General features: G+C 50.9%; 1 protein-coding gene across 3 annotated transcripts in view; it reads left to right on the top strand.

Annotated features, from left to right (window-relative positions):
- The window catches only part of TRPM4 (transient receptor potential cation channel subfamily M member 4), a 386617-nt gene that overhangs the window by 320277 nt on the left and 47789 nt on the right, over positions 1-18551 (top strand). For all 3 annotated transcript variants that reach the window (XM_069605669.1, XM_069605650.1, XM_069605660.1), the window contains exons 19-20: positions 1661-1835; positions 3983-4151. In XM_069605669.1, the coding sequence (XP_069461770.1) occupies positions 1661-1835; positions 3983-4151 (344 nt within the window). The remainder of the gene's footprint in view (positions 1-1660; positions 1836-3982; positions 4152-18551) is intronic.

Here is an 18551-nt window from a genome sequence, read left to right as displayed (position 1 = left end):
ACAGGGATCTCCAGCATTTGCACATGAATGAAAATCCGTGCCTGTGCAAATGTTGGAGCATTTGTATGGCGTAGAGGAAGGAGATGATGGAAATGGAATTTGCATTCCGCCCCTCCTCTCCGCCATAGAAATGATTGAAAATGTGACAAGGCGTGAATAGAATTTGTTAGAGCCTTGCTCAGGGTTTTTACGCCTTCCATTTACGTTACGCCACTATAGAAAATGAGCTCCTCGGTCTGCTTTTGGTGGGCGTTTGCCTGTGCTTCCAGATTCTGTTTTGTCCCAATGACTTGTAGCGTTCTAACTTTTTGTGCTCTCCTAGCTATGCTCTCCAGCAGATTGTGTCCGGCTTCGTTAGGGCCTGTTTGTTATAATTCATTGGCCAGTTTCTCCTTATGTCTTTGGTGTTCTATCCTATAAAACAGTGGGCCACCATTCTGTGATATATTGATCAGGGGATGTTTCTCAGGGTTTTGCTGTTTGGTCTAGCAGTGCCTGGTAGTGGAGCGAGTTGGGAGATTCTGGGATTATTAGCACGCACGGGTTCCAGTGAGGGCCATTTATTGTGGAAGGTGCACCACGCGCCCTATGATGAGCTGTGGCAAACGGTACCAGGCAGGCCCTTGAGGTCTGCTAACCACAGAACATACGCATCTGGGAACAGATTGTTTTGATGTTATTCTTGCCTTGTTGAAGACTCTGTGCCATTGCTCCACCTTCTTTGTATCGTTTGTGTGTTTGGTGTAGATTGGGGGCTTTGCATGCTCTTGGCCTTCTTCCTGTTCCGTCTCTGGGTGTGTGTGTGAGTGAGTTTCTCTATCACGCCCTCAGCTTTCCTCTCTGGATGTGAGTGTGAGATTCCCTTGCCCCTAACCACTTTCCTCCTAAGGATGTGATGGAATGAGTGTTACCTGCCATTTACCATTGCCCTTCCTTCTGTTCTCCCCCCTCCTCCAACGCTTTACTCTATTCCCTCCTGCTCTATCTTTACGTTCATTGAGGTCATTGGACTGGCCATTCTTGCTTCTTTCTCGACTCCTCTTTGTGTGTGAGAGGGCAGATCCCCTCACCCTCCCTCTATTTTCTTCTCTGCACTTGAGTGTGATAAAAGTCCCGTCTGACCTCTTTTTTCTCTGAGTGTGAGTGTGCAAGTGAGGGAAAGACTCCCAGCAGCCACCCGCCATGTATTCCTCTTAGCGGGGGTGAGTCAATACTCTTAGAACTTTCTGCTCCTTTTCTTTGAATGGTGATTGGCGCGTGCACTCCCCCACCCTGAGCCGCTGCCATCTCCTCTTGCCTCTGGATGAGTGGAGGTGGGAGATGATTAATTCTCTCAATATAAATGCAATCACCTGTGGCTCCCTCCGCTTCTTTCCTTTGCCCTCTCTTTTTCTATGAGTGTGAGTGAGAGCAGCTGCAATCCCTGGCTCTCGTCACAGGGTGAGCCTCCTTAGTCCCTTCGTCTTCCTGCCTAAATCCTTCTATCTAAACGAGTGGTGGCGCGTGCATTTGCCAAACTCTCTGCACCTTCTTCACATCCCGCTCCTCTCTAGTTGTGTGGGTAAGGACAATCCTCTCTGCCCTGGTTTCTCTTCACTAAAGTGAGTCTTAATGAAAGATGATGAATGACCAATCCCATCCCTCCCTTTTGCCTCACCAGATGAAGGACGTCTTCTTCTTTCTCTTCTTCCTTGGCGTCTGGCTGATTGCCTACGGAGTGGCCACCGAGGGTCTCCTCCACCCCAACGACATGCGCCTCTCCTGGATCTTCCGCCGGGTTTTCTACAGGCCCTATCTTCAAATCTTCGGGCAGATTCCCCAGAACGAGATAGATGGTGAGTCCTGAGAGCTCCCTAGCTCCCTGCCGATGATGGGTGTACCGAGGTCCTTGGCGGTGCTCGGCCTTTATGGAGTTCGATCTACCTGAAAATGTCCTAATAGTTGACTCCGAAGTTCGAATTTCTGTAAAATTCCAATAAATAATGGCTGTATAAAAATAACCAAAATGAAGACACCCTGTACAATCTAAAAAAGGAACAAAAATAAACAGCCAAATGCCCTTATGAAATATTTTTAAAAGTTTTGCCTCAACCGTGGGTGTGTCTGGGAGGAGGAGGGGCGGGGTCTCCACTTCACCCCTGACAGACTCCTAAAATCTTCCCTTCAATTTTCACATATGCGGCTTTTTAGTAAATCTCATCTAAACCTCCCTTCCACGCCTACAGAAGAGTTGTATTCTTCTTCTTTTAAAACTGGAAGGGAGGCCACTGCTTTACACGTCACCATAGTTTGAATTAGAATGACGTTCTGATATTTCAAAGGATATAACATAAAAACTTTGATGGGAATTTTACAAAAATGTAACTGTTTAATAGAATTTACATTTGTCTTTCTGCTGGGTTCATTCCACATTATTCAACAGTTACTGAAGTACATTTTTAAAAACAAAAAAGAGGTCATTTGAATATTGCAAATTAAAAAAATATTTTTTTATTTTTATAAAGTTTTAAGAAATGCAATTTTTGACCTTTTTTTATTTCGAATAAATAAAACCTTCTCTTTGGTTTTACGATCTGGACCTATTCTTGGGTTTTTAGGTGGTAGCTAGTAGCTTTTACACAGTTGTGTGTTGCCTAACATTTTGTGTTAATAGTATCTATCTAAGGGCAATACCCTGTCAACTTATAGAAATTGCCCCATTGTTTGCTAACCACCCAACTAGAAACCTAGAGATTGAGACTCATAGGCGCAGTCCCCGGTACAGTGCAGGCCCACCCAACCCATTGCAGGCCCACCCAACTTGCACCTAGAGATTGAGACTCATAGGCTCAGTCCCTGGTACAGTGCAGGCCCACCCAACTAGAAGCCTAGAGATTGAGACTCATAGGCTCAGTCACTGGTCCAGTGCAGGCCCACCCAACCCATTGCAGGCCCACCCAACTAGAATCCTAGAGATTGAGACTCATAGGCTCAGTCCCTGGTACAGTGCAGGCCCACCCAACTAGAAGCCTAGAGATTGAGACTCATAGGCTCAGTCACTGGTCCAGTGCAGGCCCACCCAACCCATTGCAGGCCCACCCAACTAGAAGCCTAGAGATTGAGACTCATAGGCTCAGTCCCTGGTACAGTGCAGGCCCACCCAACTAGAAACCTAGAGATTGAGACTCATAGACCCAGTCACTATTTCCTAGTAATGGGACAACACAGGCTGAGCTCTGCAAAAGCACGACAGTCCCAGTAAGGCGCCCCTTGGGACCGGTCCTTGGACATCACACCGCGTGGCTGCCAGGGCCACTACACAACTCGTGTTAGAATATTCTTCCACTATGGAAGTAGACTCTCGCGTGATGGAGGGGCAGGAAAGGCAATGTGGATATCGTTATGCACTGTATTCCCTTAACCATCATATTTCCATACTTTCCCGGATGCAGGAACGACCAACTCAATATTTGGAGAGTTTTTTTTTTCTCAGTGAAACATACCACACTATCAAAACCTTCACCCTTCTCAATGTCCACCTCATTGAGTTAAGTAAACACGCCTTTCTCACTTGGTTAGTAGTAGCAGCTGGCCCTTGTAGTGCTATTAAATCCCTTGACTGTTGCAACAGGCAAAGTGTAACCGTATCATCGCTTGAGCTGTTGCACTGACACTAACGGGGTTGTGTATGTTCAACCAGCGTTTGACCAAGTGCAATATTATTCTAATATAGCGCCACCCTGGTTGTTATGATAGCAATTATATCTGTACTTGTGTAACGCTATTCTGCAATAACCTCTATAAAGATCAAGGAGTTTACATGCCATGTATGTAACAGGCTTATTCACGTCCAGTGGTTAACAATTGTTGTCCTCGGAATTGTATTATTTTCTGTGACCCCGCCATCACCACCTTGTGGGTACAGATGACCCCAGAAAATCCCCCATCTGAAATCCGGCCGAGGCATCGTCAGTAACACTTCTCTTTGACCTTTCCCCTGCAGCCTCACAGTTACCCAGCCTGAACTGCACGGACAACCCCATCACTATCCTCTTGGAGGAAGCCGTGCCTTGCACCAACACCTACGCCAACTGGCTGGTTATTCTCCTGCTGGTCATCTTCCTGCTGGTGGCCAACATCCTGCTGTTGAACCTTCTGATCGCCATGTTCAGGTACGTTGCGTCCTTTGATGCCCACCCAGCATCTGTTGCCAATGTACCTGTGTGTGCATTGCTAGGAGAAATGCCAACATGCCGCGTGAATCCCCGAGTATCATGGCGCGAACCATAGAACCGCCCCGGGCATTTGTCGCTTTCATCTCACCTGGTCATGGAACAGAATAAAGGACGTCACCAGGAAATTACAGCCCTTCTTTCTGCCTCTTTGGGTCACAGGGGTCGTTGCCCCGGACTTTGTTCAACTTCACAATTTTTCACTGGGATATGGAGTGGTGTCAAAGGGTTGTACGTTAAAATACCGAATCCAAAAAGAGGCTGAAAACAGGTTTCTTGTTTTTGTTTTCGAATTTCCAAAATGCCTTTTCGGTTTTTTTGCACTTTTTAAAATTTTAAATGTGGGGGAGACCTCCCCTCTACCCCCCATATATTTTTAGTGGAAAAAAGTGTACAAAAGCCTAAAAATGAGATTAAAAGATTTCCGCATTTTCGGTCTTGTAGTTGTAGGATTCGTTTTCCAGGGGTGTGGGGGGGGGGGGGTGGTACCGTGTGAAAGCCATTAACACGATGTGTGGCAATATACGCTACTGGGTGCCTCTCTTTCCATTGCGGGTAGAACTGTGCTGACGACAAAGACCCAAAAACAAAATGGAGGAGGCAGCATTGTAACCGCTGCGGAGTCATGTCGCCTACAACCTGTGACCCTCCCCCAGGGAAAGGGAGGGAAGGGGGTGGAACGGCGCCAGGGCGCCAAAACAACCCAAAAGCCTGTGAAGGGCTGACAAAGGAAGTGGGCGGGGCAAGCGCCTTATAAGCAGCAGGGCTGGTCTGCAGAGACATCTCGCTCCTGCAGTGGGACCCTGCCGACTCGCCGTATCAGAAGGATTTCGTTTTGGTTTTCGTTGGTGGTTCGTTGGGTTGCGGAAGATTTTGTTGGAGGTTCGCGGAGAAGTCGTCTGGCGGGACGAAGTACTGTCCGGGAGTACTTCCCATTCCCCACCCGAAGTGAAGCCTCTCGAGCGGCGACGAGTCGGCTGCAGTCCAGCACAGAGGAGCAAGACCGGCGAAAGCGGAGGTGAGCAGGCAGACTCTGACACCGGCACGCTTAGGTGAGCCGGGGCCGCGCCAGGAACGCTCACGCTGAGCCCCACACCACCCAGGAGGGAAGAGGGCAGTTGGCCCGGTAGGGCCCACAAAGCAATGGATCTGGCTGCCTTCCTAGAGATGGCCAGGGTGGCAGCGGCTACCCACGGGCCAGACTGGATGACATCAATGGTGGCCCAACCAGGCCAGGAGAGGAGAAGACACAGCCAGATGGTGGAAAGCTCACCACTTTTGTTTCAGGACAGCACCAATGAACCAACGGTGGTGGAAGTGGAAATCCACGGCATAGAAGAGGACGAGGAGGAGGAGGTGCAGCCGACAAAAAGAAAGAGGACACTGACGGCGAAGGCCAAAGCGAGTCAGGAATGGGCCAACGGCACCAAGAGGCCTCGACAGAAGGGGAGGGTGCAGGAGGATGTGGCCTTAACGGCTTCTACACCTGCTGAGGCTCCAGGGAACCATGTGAACCCACCCAGCACTCCTGTTACCAGAACGGTGGAAGTCGCTGGGGAAGGAACCACGTCCCTGGAGATGGTGAAAGGTATGGTGATGGAATGCATGCAAGCCTGGGGGAAAAATGGGCAAGTGCCAAATGTTGTTGCTAATGCTAGTATGATGGAAGGGATGGTGAGTAGCATGGGAGCAGGGACTCAGCCCGGGACAGCCCAGGGCTTAGGGGGGGCCATGGTGCGGAAGTAGGAGTCAGGTATGGTCTCAACTAGGGGGAATAAGTCAGTTGCCACAGATAAGCGGGATCCCACCCGGGGGATTTCTATCAGTTGGTCTGCCTAGCGGGGTCCATCTGTAGGCGACAGTGAATTCTTTGGTATGGCATATTCCATGGGCAGTCAAGGAGAGGTTGTGGAGGAAAGAATTTATTGACATCTTCGACTTATTAGGAATTGTGCACGCTCGTCCAGTCCGCACACTCGTCCAGTCCGCACACTCGTCCAGTCCACACACTCTTGTAGTTTATACTCGTTTAGTCTGGATACCGGCTCCAGATAGGGCACTCGTTCAGTCTACAATGGTCGTCCGGTCCATCCATTCATCGGAAAAGCCAACTACTCGTCTGCTCTGTCTGTTCATCCATTCCATAAACTCATGTGCTCTATGGTTTTTGTCCGCTCCCTGGATTCATCTCATTAGGCACACTCGTCCGCACCACACATTTATCCGCTTCACCCAATCGTCCGCTCTATATATACATCCGCATCCGACACTCGTTCGTTCCGTATACACACCCGTTCCTTACGCCCATCCATGCTACCCATTTATTTTTCGCTCTCCTTATTCATCCGCTCTCTACAATCATTCGCTTCGCACTAGTCTGCTCTCCACACTCGTCCCTACTCCACGCTCCTCAGCTCTCTTCTGGTCCCCACGCTCGGCTGCACTCCGCACTAAAAACCACTTGCCACACTCATCCGCTCTACGGACTTATCCGCTCTACGGGCTTATCCGCTCTCCGGACTTTTCCGCACTTCGCACTCATCCGCTCTTCACACTCATCCGCTCTCATTTCTCATCCGCCATCTGCCCTCTTTTCTCATCCGCCATCCGCTCTCCATACTCATCCGCTCTCCATACTCATCCGCTCTCCATTCTTATCCGCCATCCGCTCTCTTTTCTCATCTGCCATCCCCTCTCCACACTCATCCGCACTTGGGCGCCCTCCGCACTCGACTATCCTCCCACTCGGCCACTCTCCACACTCGGCCACTCTCCACTCTCCGCTCGCGCTCTTATCCGCTCTCCACTCTCATCCGCTCGCGCTCTTATCCGCTCCCCACTCTCGTCCGCTTTCCACTCTCGTCCGCTTTCCACTCTCGTCCGCTTTCCACTCTCGTCCGCTTTCCACTCTCGTCCGCTTTCCACTCTCGTCCGCTTTCCACTCTCGTCTGCTTTCCACTCTCGTCTGCTTTCCACTCTCGTCTGTTCTCTGCTCTTACCGATCATCGCATTCATCAGTATTCCACAACTCGTCCGCACTCCACACTCGTCCGCTCTCGACAACTCATCCGCTCTCGACAACTCATCCGCTCTCGGCACTCGACCGCTCTCGGCACTCGACCGCTCTCGGCACTCGACCGCTCTCGGCACTCGACCGCTCTCGGCACTCGACCGCTCTCGGCACTCGACCGCTCTCGGCACTCGACCGCTCTCGGCACTCGACCGCTCTCGGCACTCGACCGCTCTCGGCACTCGACCGCTCTCGGCACTCGACCGCTCTCGGCACTCGACCGCTCTCGGCACTCGACCGCTCTCGGCACTCGACAGCTCTCCACGCTAATCCGCTCTCCACGCTAATCCGCTCTCCACGCTAATCCGTTCTCCACCCTCATTTGCTCTCCACCCTCATCCGCTCTCCACCCTCTTTCGCTTTCTGCAACTCATCCGCTTTGTAGTTTACATTCGAGTTTATTTAGCTGTCATTTCTCGCTTCATGTAGTTTGATGGGTCGGTATTATTGTGATGATGCTAGATTGGTTTTATGGGAAGAGCCAGGTTTTCAGTAATTTGCGGAAGGCCGTTATGTCCTCAGTTAGGCGGATGTAGGGTGGGAGTGAGTTCCACAGGGTTGGTGCCATGGCAGAGAATGATGATCCACCCAGCCTGACTGAGTTTGTCTTGGGAATTACTAGGAGGCCGGCTGAGCTCGATCTTAGTGTGCGAGTGGGATGATAAGCTATTAGTTTGTCTTGAAGATATTGCGGTCCAGTTTTATGCAGTGCTCGATGGGAGAGGCATAAGGTTTTGAAAGCTACCCTACGGGCAACTGGAAGCCAGTGCAGTGTTTTAAGGGCTGGGGAGATGTGGTCTCTTGGATTGAGCGCAAGTAGCATTTTGTCCGCCGCGTTTTGTGCTCTTTGGAGTTTATTCAGTTGGTAGGCATGGATTCCGAGTTATAGGGGGTTTACGTAGTCCAGTCTGGATATAACGATTGATTGGACAGCGGAGACTCTGTTGGGAAATGAGAGGTAAGTAAAGACGCGCCTAAGGTTTTTGAGGTGGTAGTGGCAGGACTTTGAGACATTGTTGACTTGGCGCAAGAGTGTTAGGTCGGAGTCAAGGGTGCATCCGAGATTTTTTACTGTTTTGGAGGGTGTAGGTGAGCAGCCCATGGCGGGTGGCCAGGGTAGTGGGTGCGGAAGGTCAGAGTTGCCGCAAATCATGATTTCTGTTTTGGAGGGGTTTAATAAGAGGTGGCTTTGGGTCATCCAGCGCTCTGTTTACAAGGCAGGATGCCAGGTCGGGTTGGGAATTGGGTTTCGAGTTCAGGAATTTTAGAATTAGTTGAGTGTCATCGGCGTAGTTGTAACATAGGATGTTGTGTGAACGAATTATTGGAGGCAGGGTGGTCAGGTAGAGGTTGAACAGGAGGGCGGATAGACATGCTCCTTGAGGGACTCCCGTGTCGACTGGTCGAGCTTGGGAGGTAAAGCTGGAGAGTGTTATTTGGTGCCTGTCTTTGAGGAATGAAGCTATCCATTTAAGAGTGGTTCCACGAATTCCTAGGGAGTGGAGGCGGTCTAGGAGGATTGAGTGATTGATCGTGTCAAAGGCAGCGGATAGGTCGAGATGGATTAGAGCGGCACATCCTGCGGAGTCTGCTGTCATTTTAAGGTCGTCCCAGATCGAGGTTATGGTTGTTTCGGTTCCGTGCCGAGTTCTGAAACCTGATTGGTCAGGGTCAAGGAGATTGTTGGCTTCGACAAAGGCGTTTAGTTGGGAGTAGGCGGTTCGGTCAATGAGTTTGGCAAGGAATCTGGTGTTTGAGATTGGGCGGTAGTTTTTGGGCTCGAGAGGGTCGAGTGAGGGTTTTTTGATTAGAGGTTTGACGTGTACCATTTTGAATGCTTCGGGAAAAATACCGGAGGCAAGGGAGGCATTTATGATAGATCTTGCGTGTTCTCCAGCGCTGGGAGAAGCAAAGATTTCTTTAAGGGTTGTGGCTGGGCAGGGGTCTAGAGGGGATCCAGATGGTTTGCGTGCTGATAGAAGTTTGAGAAATTGTTCTGGTGATATTGGACTAAAGGATTCGAACGTTGGTTGAGTAGAGGTTGTATTTGACGAGCTGGCCGGTATGGGAGGGGGATTGTTAATTGGTTGAATGAGAGCCAGTTTGGTGTTTAGAGTTTTTGTCCTTTCAATAGCTGTGGTGTAAAAGTGGAGGGAGAGTGAGTCACACAGTGATTGTGACGGGGTCGGGACGGTTGTATTACAAGTTGGGTTGGTGAATTCGGAGATGATTTTGTGGAGTTCTTTGCTTGGGTTTTTGCAGTTTAGGATTCGGGTGTTGTAGTGGACTTTTTTAGCTTTCCGGATTTCAGCCTTGTAACGGTACAGGTGTCGGGCCAAGGTGGTCCTGCTCTCGAGGGTTTTCTCTTTTTGCCAATTGCGTTCTAGGAATTTGTAGTGTCGTTTACTGGTCTTCAGCTCAGGAGTGAACCATCTGGGGAAGGGAGGGAGGAGGTGGGTCGAGACAGGGGAGGCGAGGAGAGCAGAGAGGTTGAGGGGGACCAGGAACGCTTCCTCGTTAGTTTCTTTGCTGCGATTGGTGTGAGAGAGAGGGTAGGGGGTTCAGAGGGGGAGACGGAGGTAGCTTCAGTTCTCGCTAGGGCGAGGCGCGCCGTTTTTGGGGAAGGGAAAGGGTGCCGTCGGTGGGGAAAGGTGGCAGGGGTATGATGGCAAGGCGGGGAGTGGGTGACTGCAGGGTGGGGTGTGGTAGTGGGGGGAGCGGGCGTGGGCAGTGCTGGCGGTTTGGCAGTGGGGTTCAGGAGGTGAGCGGTCTTGGGGTGGGTGGCACGCCATCGTGCCCCCCAGTCTTGCTGTTTGGTGAGGGTGCTGGCAGGGATTGCGGAGGATGGTGGGTTTTCTTGGGAGGGGGGGGAGAGCAGATCGGAGAGTGGAGTGGGTCGATGGGAGTCGTTTCTAACGGGCACTGGTGGAGTTGGTGCGCTCATGGTTTGTGACGGCGTTGGGTTGATTTAGGAGGGATTTCTGATTGTGGTTCTAGGGTTGGTGATTCACACTTATAGAAACACTTCTGGGCACAACTAGTCAAGGACTAATTGGTGCTTCTAGGCAATTGGGGATACTTCTAAGTGCAACTTGGTTCTAAATGCAATTGGGTATACTTTCTAAATGCAGTTGGGTATACTACTGAGTTGAGCAATTTTTCTGAGAGGTTAATGGGCGCAACACCAAATGTAGTTGGGTATACTTCTAAATGCAGGTGGGAAACAGTCCTAAATTCAACTTTCTCAGGGAGGCTATTGGGTGCAATTTTAAATGCAATTGGGTACACTTCTAAATGTTGGTGGGAACAATTCCAAATTCAACTTTCTTAGAGAGGGTGCAGGGTACAGTTCTAGAATGCAGGTGGGAACAGTTCTTAATTCGACTTTCTCAGCGAGGCAATTGGGCGGAGCTTCTAACTAACATGGAATATTTCTAATGCAGGTGGGAACAGATCTGAATTTATCTTTTACAGAGAGGCTATTGGGTACACTTCTAAAATGCTGTTGGGAACAATTCTGAATTCAACTTTCACCGAGAGGCTAATGGGTGCAACTTTCAAGTGCCACTGGGTACACTTCTAAAATGAAGTTGGGTACATTTCTAATTTCTAAATTGCAGGTGGAAACAGTTCTAGATTCAGCTTTCAGAGAAACTAATGGGTGCAGTTTCTAAATGCAATTGGGTACATTTCTAAAATGCTGTTGGATACACTTCTAGTTGCGACAGGGGATAATTCTAATTTCAACTTTCTCAGAGAGGGTGCAGGGTACAGTTCTAGATGCGAGTGGGAGCCGTTCTTAGTTCAACTTTCTCAGAGAGGCTATTGGGCGTAGCTTCTAAGTAAGATTGTGTACACTTCTAATGCAGGTGGGGACAATTCTAAAATCAACTTTCATAGAAGGGTTATTGGGTGCAAAACTTTCAGGTGCAACTGGGTACACTTCTAAATGCAGGTGGGAACCTTTCTAAATTCAGCTTGTACAGAGAGGCTATAGGGAGCAGCCTCTAAAAGTAGTTGGGTATACTTCTAAATGCTGTTGGGTGTACTTCTACATGCAAGAGGGCACAATTCTAATTCAACTTTCTCTCAGAGGCTGTCCGGCGCAACTTCTAGCTGCAGTTGGGTACACTTCTAATGCAGGTGGGAACAGTTCTAAAGCAGGAGGTAACAGATCTAGATTCAAATTTCACAGAGAGACTATCTGGCGCAGCCTCCAAATGCAACTGAGTACACTTCTAAATGCAATTGGGTACACTTCTAAATACGGATGGGAACATTTCTAATGCCGGTGGGAACAGATCTAAATTCAGCTTTCGTAGAGGGGCTATTGGGCGCAGCTTCTAAATGCAATTGGGTACGCTTCTAAATGCCGTTGGGTACACTTCTACATGCAAGAGGGAACAATTCTAATTCAACTTTCTCAGAGAGGCTATCCGGCGCAACTTCCAACTGCAATTGGGTACACTTCTAAATGCTGGTGGGAACAGTTCTAAAGCAGGAGGTAACAGATCTAAATTCAACTTTCACAGGGAGGCTATCCTGCGCAGCCTCCAAAAGCAACTGAGTACATTTCTAACTGCAATTGGGTACACTTCTAAATACGGATGGGAGCAGATCTAAATTCAACTTTCGCAGAGAGGCTATTGGGGACAGCCTCTAAAATGCAACTGAGTATCCTTTTAAATGCAGTTGGGTACACTTCTAAATGCAGGAGGGGACAATTCTAGATTCAACTTTCACAGGGAGGCTATCTGGCGCAGCCTCCAAATGCAACTGAGTACACTTCTGTGATTGGGTACAGTTCTAGATGCAGGTGGGCATAGTTCTAGTGCAGGTGGTAACAGATCTAAATTCAACTTTCAGAGAGAGGCAATCGGGCGCAGCCTCTAAGATGCAACTGAGTACACTTTTAAATGCGATTGGGTACACTTTTAAATGCAATTGGGTACACTTCTAAATGCAGGTGGGAACAATTCTAATGCAGGTGGGAACAATTCTAATGCAGGTGGGGACAATTCTAAATTCAACTTTCAGAGAGAGGCTAATTGGGTGCAGCTTCTAGATGCAACTGAGTACACTTGGCCTTGGGGCCCTTAGCCGCAGGGGGCTGCCGGGCAGAGGGCTGCCCTGGACAGAGCAGTGATGAGGGGAGGGATGGGCGGGTCGGGGGCGGGAGCTGAACTAGGGAGGGGTGGTGGGGCGGGCTGGGTGGCGGGCGGGCAGACGAAGGATGCCGGAAGGGAGAGGAGGGAACCACGGGGCAATGCGGGGCCGGGGGCTGGAGAAACACAAAAAGGGACGCCGAATGGGGTCGCGGATGGGGGCGCACTCACCTGCTCCTCAGATGGAAAGAGGAGTAGGTGCAGTGGCGCGGGTCGCTAGACCCAGTAAGGCAAAGCTTGGTGACCAATCAGGGTGGGGGGCGGGCTGGGAGGCGGCCGGGCAGACGAAGGATGCCGGAAGTGAGAGGAGGAAACCACGGGGCAATGCGGGGCCAGGGGCTGGAGAAACACAAAAAGGGACGCCGAATGGAGTCGCGGATGGGGGGCGCACTCACCTGCTCCTCAGATGGAAGGAGGAGTAGGTGCAGTGGCGCAGGTCGCTAGACCCAGTAAGGCAAAGCTTGGTGACCAATCAGGGGTGGGGGGCGAGCTGGGAGGCGGGCGGGCGGGCAGACGAAGGATGCCGGAAGGGAGAGGAGGGAACCACGGGGCAATGCGGGGCCGGGGGCTGGAGAAACACAAAAAGGGATGCCGAATGGGGTCGCGGATGGGGGCGCACTCACCTGCTCCTCAGGTGGAAAGAGGATGTACATTTCAGTGATGTTGGAAAGGTATCCACATGATGTGCTAGCAATGATAGCCTATGAGCAGTATGTGCATGACTTGTATCAGAAATATGGCGGCGAGGGGTGGCTGGAGAAAGACCGGGGTTTCAGGCTTAAAATGCAAATATGGCCAGCAATGTCATGGGACGAGATGGATGTCGGGGGGATACATGGACAAAGTGGTACCCTACAGGGAGCCATAGGACAAGCCGCAAGGGGAGAGGTCCTGGGCAGGGAGAGGCAGAGGTGGGTACACGCAGCGGGGGAAGGGGTCCTTTCGCGGGCCCTCCTCCTGGGTGTACCGGGCAGCAGCCCACCAGGGGGAGCAAGAGAACTGCTGGAGGTTTGCAGAGGGGTACTGTTCATATGGGAAGACATGCAGATACAAGCACCAAAGGGGTGGCAGCACCGGTCCCCGCAGAGCCACCCCAGGCGAAGCCAGGCTCAGGGACAGTAGCAAGCCTAAAGAAAAAGCAAATGTTGATTAATATGCCCGCGAAACAATGCAATGTGTGATTAAAGGGAAATTACCCACGCCAGTTAGCCTCCTTGCCATGACTCCCTTTCTGAATATATATCACAACAAGGCAGATGCTAAGTTGTTGTGGCAAGGGTTCAGGTGGGGTTTTCAGATCCCGGGGGCAGGTAGCCCGGGGGGAAGGAGGCGGCCAACTTACGGTCGGCATTGGAGAAACCTGAGGTGGTAGAGAGGAAGGTGGAAAAGGAGGTGAAACTAGGGAGAGTGGCAGGCCCATTCCCGGCTCCACCCATGGACAATCTGGTGGTGTCCCCACTAGGGTTGGTACCGAAGAAGGAAGAGGGCCAGTTCCGCCTGATCCACCACCTATCCTTCCTCGAAGGGCAATCGGTGAATGATGGCATACCTGAGGAGTGGTGCAGGGTACAGTACGCCTCCCTGGAGGATGCGGTACAAATGGTGAAAGCAGCGGGGGGAAGGGGCTCTGTTGGGGAAAGCAGACATAGTCAGCTGTCCGATAGTTACCAATCCACAAAGACAGTTACCACTTGCTGGGTTTCAAAGTGGGTAACAACTACTACTACGACAGGTGCTTGCCAATGGGTTGCGGTATCTCATGCGCATATTTCGAGGCCTTCAGCTCCTTCTTGGAATTTACAGTGAGGCAGAAGAAGAAGGAGGGGGGGAATTTTGCATTACCTGGATGATTTCCTCTTCATTGGGAGAAAGGGGAAAGCGGAATGCAGGGCCCTGATGGAGGAATTTCAGGGGTGAATGGAACAGTTGGGGGTGCCTTTGGCACCAGGGAAGACCATGGGTCCAGCCACGACATTGACATTCCTGGGAATTGAGATTGATTCAGTAAAAGGCGAGTGTAGGCTCCCGCAGGACAAGGTACAGAAGCTACAGGTCTTGATACAAGACCGACTGGGTAAAAGCAAGGCGACCTTGCGGGAGCTACAGTCATTGGCAGGTAACCTCAATTTTGCAGGGAGAGTAATACCATTGGGCAGAGCGTTTGCCAGAAGTGTGGAACTAAAGACAGTAGGGTTGCAACACGCCTCTCAGCACGTCCGGTTGGGGACAGAGGTAAAGTAGGATCTCATGATGTGGGATACCTTCATAATGGAATCCATCCGGGTGGCGACTAGGCTAGCAGTCAGAGGCTCAAACTGTTTACCGATTCCTCAGGGTCCCTGGGTTTTGGTGCGATCCTGGGGGACAGGTGGTGTGGCATGGCTTGGCCACTGGAACGGCACAAGGAAGGGGTCACTAAGAACATTACGCTATTGGAACTATTCCCCATAGTAGTGGCATTTAGGCTATGGGGGGGGCACCTGCAGAATACAAAAGTTGCCTTATGGTCGGATAATTTGGCGGTGGTCCAGATTATTAACACAGGGTCATCCAGCAATCTGAGGGTATTACGGCTACTCGGGGAACTTACCAAAAGTCTGTTAAGTTTGAACATTGAAGTCAGGGCACGGCACATTCCCGGGGTAAAAAATACGGCCATTGATTCTCTGTCTCGTTTACAGTGGGACCGGTTCCGGGAAAGCTGCCCCGAAGCAAGGAAAGAAATGGCCCCGTTCAAGGAACAATGGTGGGGGATGATTGGGGTGATCTGAGCTCCTTGGTAGAGACAGCACTGGCGCCTGGTACAGCTAAGAGGTACAGGGCATGTTGGGACCGTTTTATGCAATTCCAAGAAGAGGTGCTAACAGGCGACTGGGGTGAGAACCCGCTACGGGCATTTGTGGGGTGGTGCTGGAAGACTGGGAAGACCCGGGCGTGGGTAGGATACCACTTGGCGGCCATAGCGCATTACGCCAAGATGAAGGGGGAGAAGGACCCCACCAAGGAACACTACATCATGCTGGCCATGAGAGGCTGCACAAAGCAAACTGTAACAAAACCAGATGAGAGGCGGCCAATTGATATTTTAAAATTGCACGGGTTAATTAAATGTCTGGGCGCATTATGTAACGACGAGGCCGAGAGGGTACTGTTCACGGCCGCCTTTACGGTGGCATTCTTTGGGGCGCTCAGGGTCAGCGAGCTGGTGCCAGAGAACAAGGACGGCAAGGGGAGTGGGTTTTTACGCTTAAAGGACGTCCAGGTGAACAGCACCCAAGTGGTCATCTATGTGAGAAGGTCAAAAACGGATCAGAAGGGAAAGGGGGCGGCATTAACACTGCAGGCCATTCAGACAAGCAGAGTATGCCCGGTGGCGGCAGTGGCCAACTTTCTCCAGCAACGGCTGCCGTCTGAGGCAGAGGCGCCGTGGCTCTTGCACAGAGAACGGTCCGCATTAAGCCGCTTTCAGTTTAAAAAAGTGATGGCGCAAGGTTTGGCAAGGATGGGGTTGACGGGGGGGGGGGGGGGTCGGTTTGGGACACATTCATTCCGAATAGGGGCCGCCACCTCCACGGCGGTCGGGGGATTAGGGGCGGAGGTCATCAAGAAGTTGCGGAGATGGTCTTCGGGATGCTACAAACGATATATCAGGCCAGAAAAAATGTAAGTTAACCATGCCGTTCCCTCCATTTGTTATTTCCCAGCAGCACAAGGAAGGAGGATATGCATTGTGTGGGTAGTGGGGCACTCGTTCATCTCAAGGGCCAAGGCGAGCTGGACTCAGCAGCAGGAGGCGCTGACAGCCAGCGAGTTCAGGATTGAGTGGCCTGGGGTGCCAGGGATGAAGTGGGCTCAGCTAATGGGGTGATTGCAGAAATTGCTGAATAGGCAGCAGAAGCCAGAGGTGTTGGTGATACACTTGGGAGGGAACGACCTGACCAGCCTGGGGAGGGGTGTCTTGCTGAGGGACATTACAAGCTCGTTGCAGGAAATCTCTTCACAGTTGGGTGAAACTGAAATTATATGGTCTGAAGTTATTCCCAGGGCGCAATGGAGGGGGGGCAGAGAGCCATTCAGCAGTGGAGAAATCGAGGAGGAAGCTGAATGGGGCCACTGCAAAATTCTGCAGGGGCAGAGGTTTCCATCAAATCGGGCATGGCTTGATTGACCGGAAGACGCTCGAGTACTTCCTAAAAGATGGGGTGCACCTGTCCACAAAAGGAATGGAGCTCTTTTTCTGGAACATTTGTACCAAATTGCTGGAGTTATGAGAAGGAGACAGGAAGGAGGGGAGCCACAGTGGGCGAGAACCCACTTTGTGGCGTGGCGGTGTTTGGGCAACCAAGCACAAATGATAGACTCCGGACGAGCCAGAAGAAAACCGGAATCGGTCTTCGCTCTTCCGGACCAGCGCCTCTTGGGGGCCTAAACGGCGGGGGCGTTTGGTGGTAACGAATAAGGCTCAGCTTCCCCCAAAACAAACGGCGCTCTCCCTACCCACGCACACCTGCACGGGCAGGATAGGCTCAAGTACAAAGGTTCGGGGGAGTTGGGGGCCTACTATACAAAAGTATAGGGGGAAGCAAGGGAAATCTGGCACGGAGCAAGCGCCACACTTGCAGACTGAAGTTCACAAATGTGTTGCACTGTGTACAATAATTCTGTTGTCATGGAAATAAAACTGCGGCCAAGTTTGCCATTTGAAATACTGTGTCATGCCAATTGATTAATTGTGGAAAGTGCAAAGCGCAGCGGGGTGCATGCGCAAAGGAATAACTGGCAAAAAAGGCAAATGGACAAATGCAGTGGTTATGTCGCTGATGACGAAAAGACCCAAAAACAAAATGGAGGAGGCAGCATTGTAACCGCTGCGGGGTCATGTCGCCTGCAACCTGTGACCCTCCCCTGGGGAAAGGGAGGACAGGGGGCAGAACGGTGCCAGGGCGCCAAAACAACCCAAAAGCCCGCAGAGGGCTGACAAAGGAAGTGGGCGGGGCAAGCGCCTTATAAGCAGCACGGCTGGTCTGCAGAGACATCTCACTCCTGCAGTGGGACCCTGCCAACTCGCCGGATCAGAAGGATTTCGTTTTCCACCCACCCACGAAAGGGCAGGGAAGGAGGGTGACACCTGGACGTCGCTGTCGCAGGACAGTCAGGACTATGTGGGACAGTGTTGGCGGTGTTTGAGCAACCAAGCACAAATGATAGACTGCGGACGAGCCAGAAGGAAACCGGAATGGGTCTTTGCTCTTCCGGACCAGTGCCTCTTGGGGGCCTAAACGGCGGGGGCGTCTGGTGGTAACGAATAAGGCTCAGCTACCCCCAAAACAAACAGCGCTCAGGTACAAAGGGTCGGGGGAGTTGGGGGCCTACTATACAAAAGTATAGGGGGAAGCAAGGGAAATCTGGCACGGAGCAAGCGCCACACTTGCAGACTGAAGTTCACAAATGTGTTGCAATGTGTACAATAATTCTGTTGTCATGGAAATAAAACTGCGGCCAAGTTTGCCATTTGAAATACTGTCATGCCAATTGATTAATTGTGGAAAGTGCAAAGCGCAGCGGGGTGCATGCGCAAAGGAATAATTGGCAAAAAAGGCAAATGGACAAATGCAATGGTTACTGACGCTGCAAGGTCTGTGAGAAAATGCTTGCCAGTCCTCTCCAGGGCTTCTGGGAATATGAGCTGCTATTAACTCACCACCCTTCCGTCTTCTCCTCCTAGCTCTATTGCTAGTAACTTTTTCTCGCTGAACGGATCTGGCTGAAACGTTCCAAAAACATTGGCCACCAAAGGCTCCTCCAAATTGGAAAACGATTCAAAAGTTGTTAAGCGTAAAACAAAAAGCAGTTTTTTCACGAGCCCCATTTATTTTCCCATAGATGAAAAAGTGAATGTTTGGGACAGACGCAGAGTAGAAACTGGTGGGTGGATTCGCGCCAAATAAAAAAACTGTTATGACCGGCGTGTGCAGCTATATAGACATTTGGTATAAATGGTCCGTTCTATGTTATTAGATCGGCAGGATGTTCAGCTGAAAAAAACTCATCTCATTTTTTTTTTTATATTTGGGGATTCCCGCCCCCGCTACATCCCCTTCCCCT

Source organism: Ambystoma mexicanum, chromosome 1p (assembly GCF_040938575.1).
Source record: "Ambystoma mexicanum isolate Mex_15411 chromosome 1p, UKY_AmexF1_1, whole genome shotgun sequence".
Classification (NCBI taxonomy): Eukaryota; Metazoa; Chordata; class Amphibia; order Caudata; family Ambystomatidae; genus Ambystoma; species Ambystoma mexicanum.
This window is presented reverse-complemented; position numbering and strand designations above follow the sequence as displayed.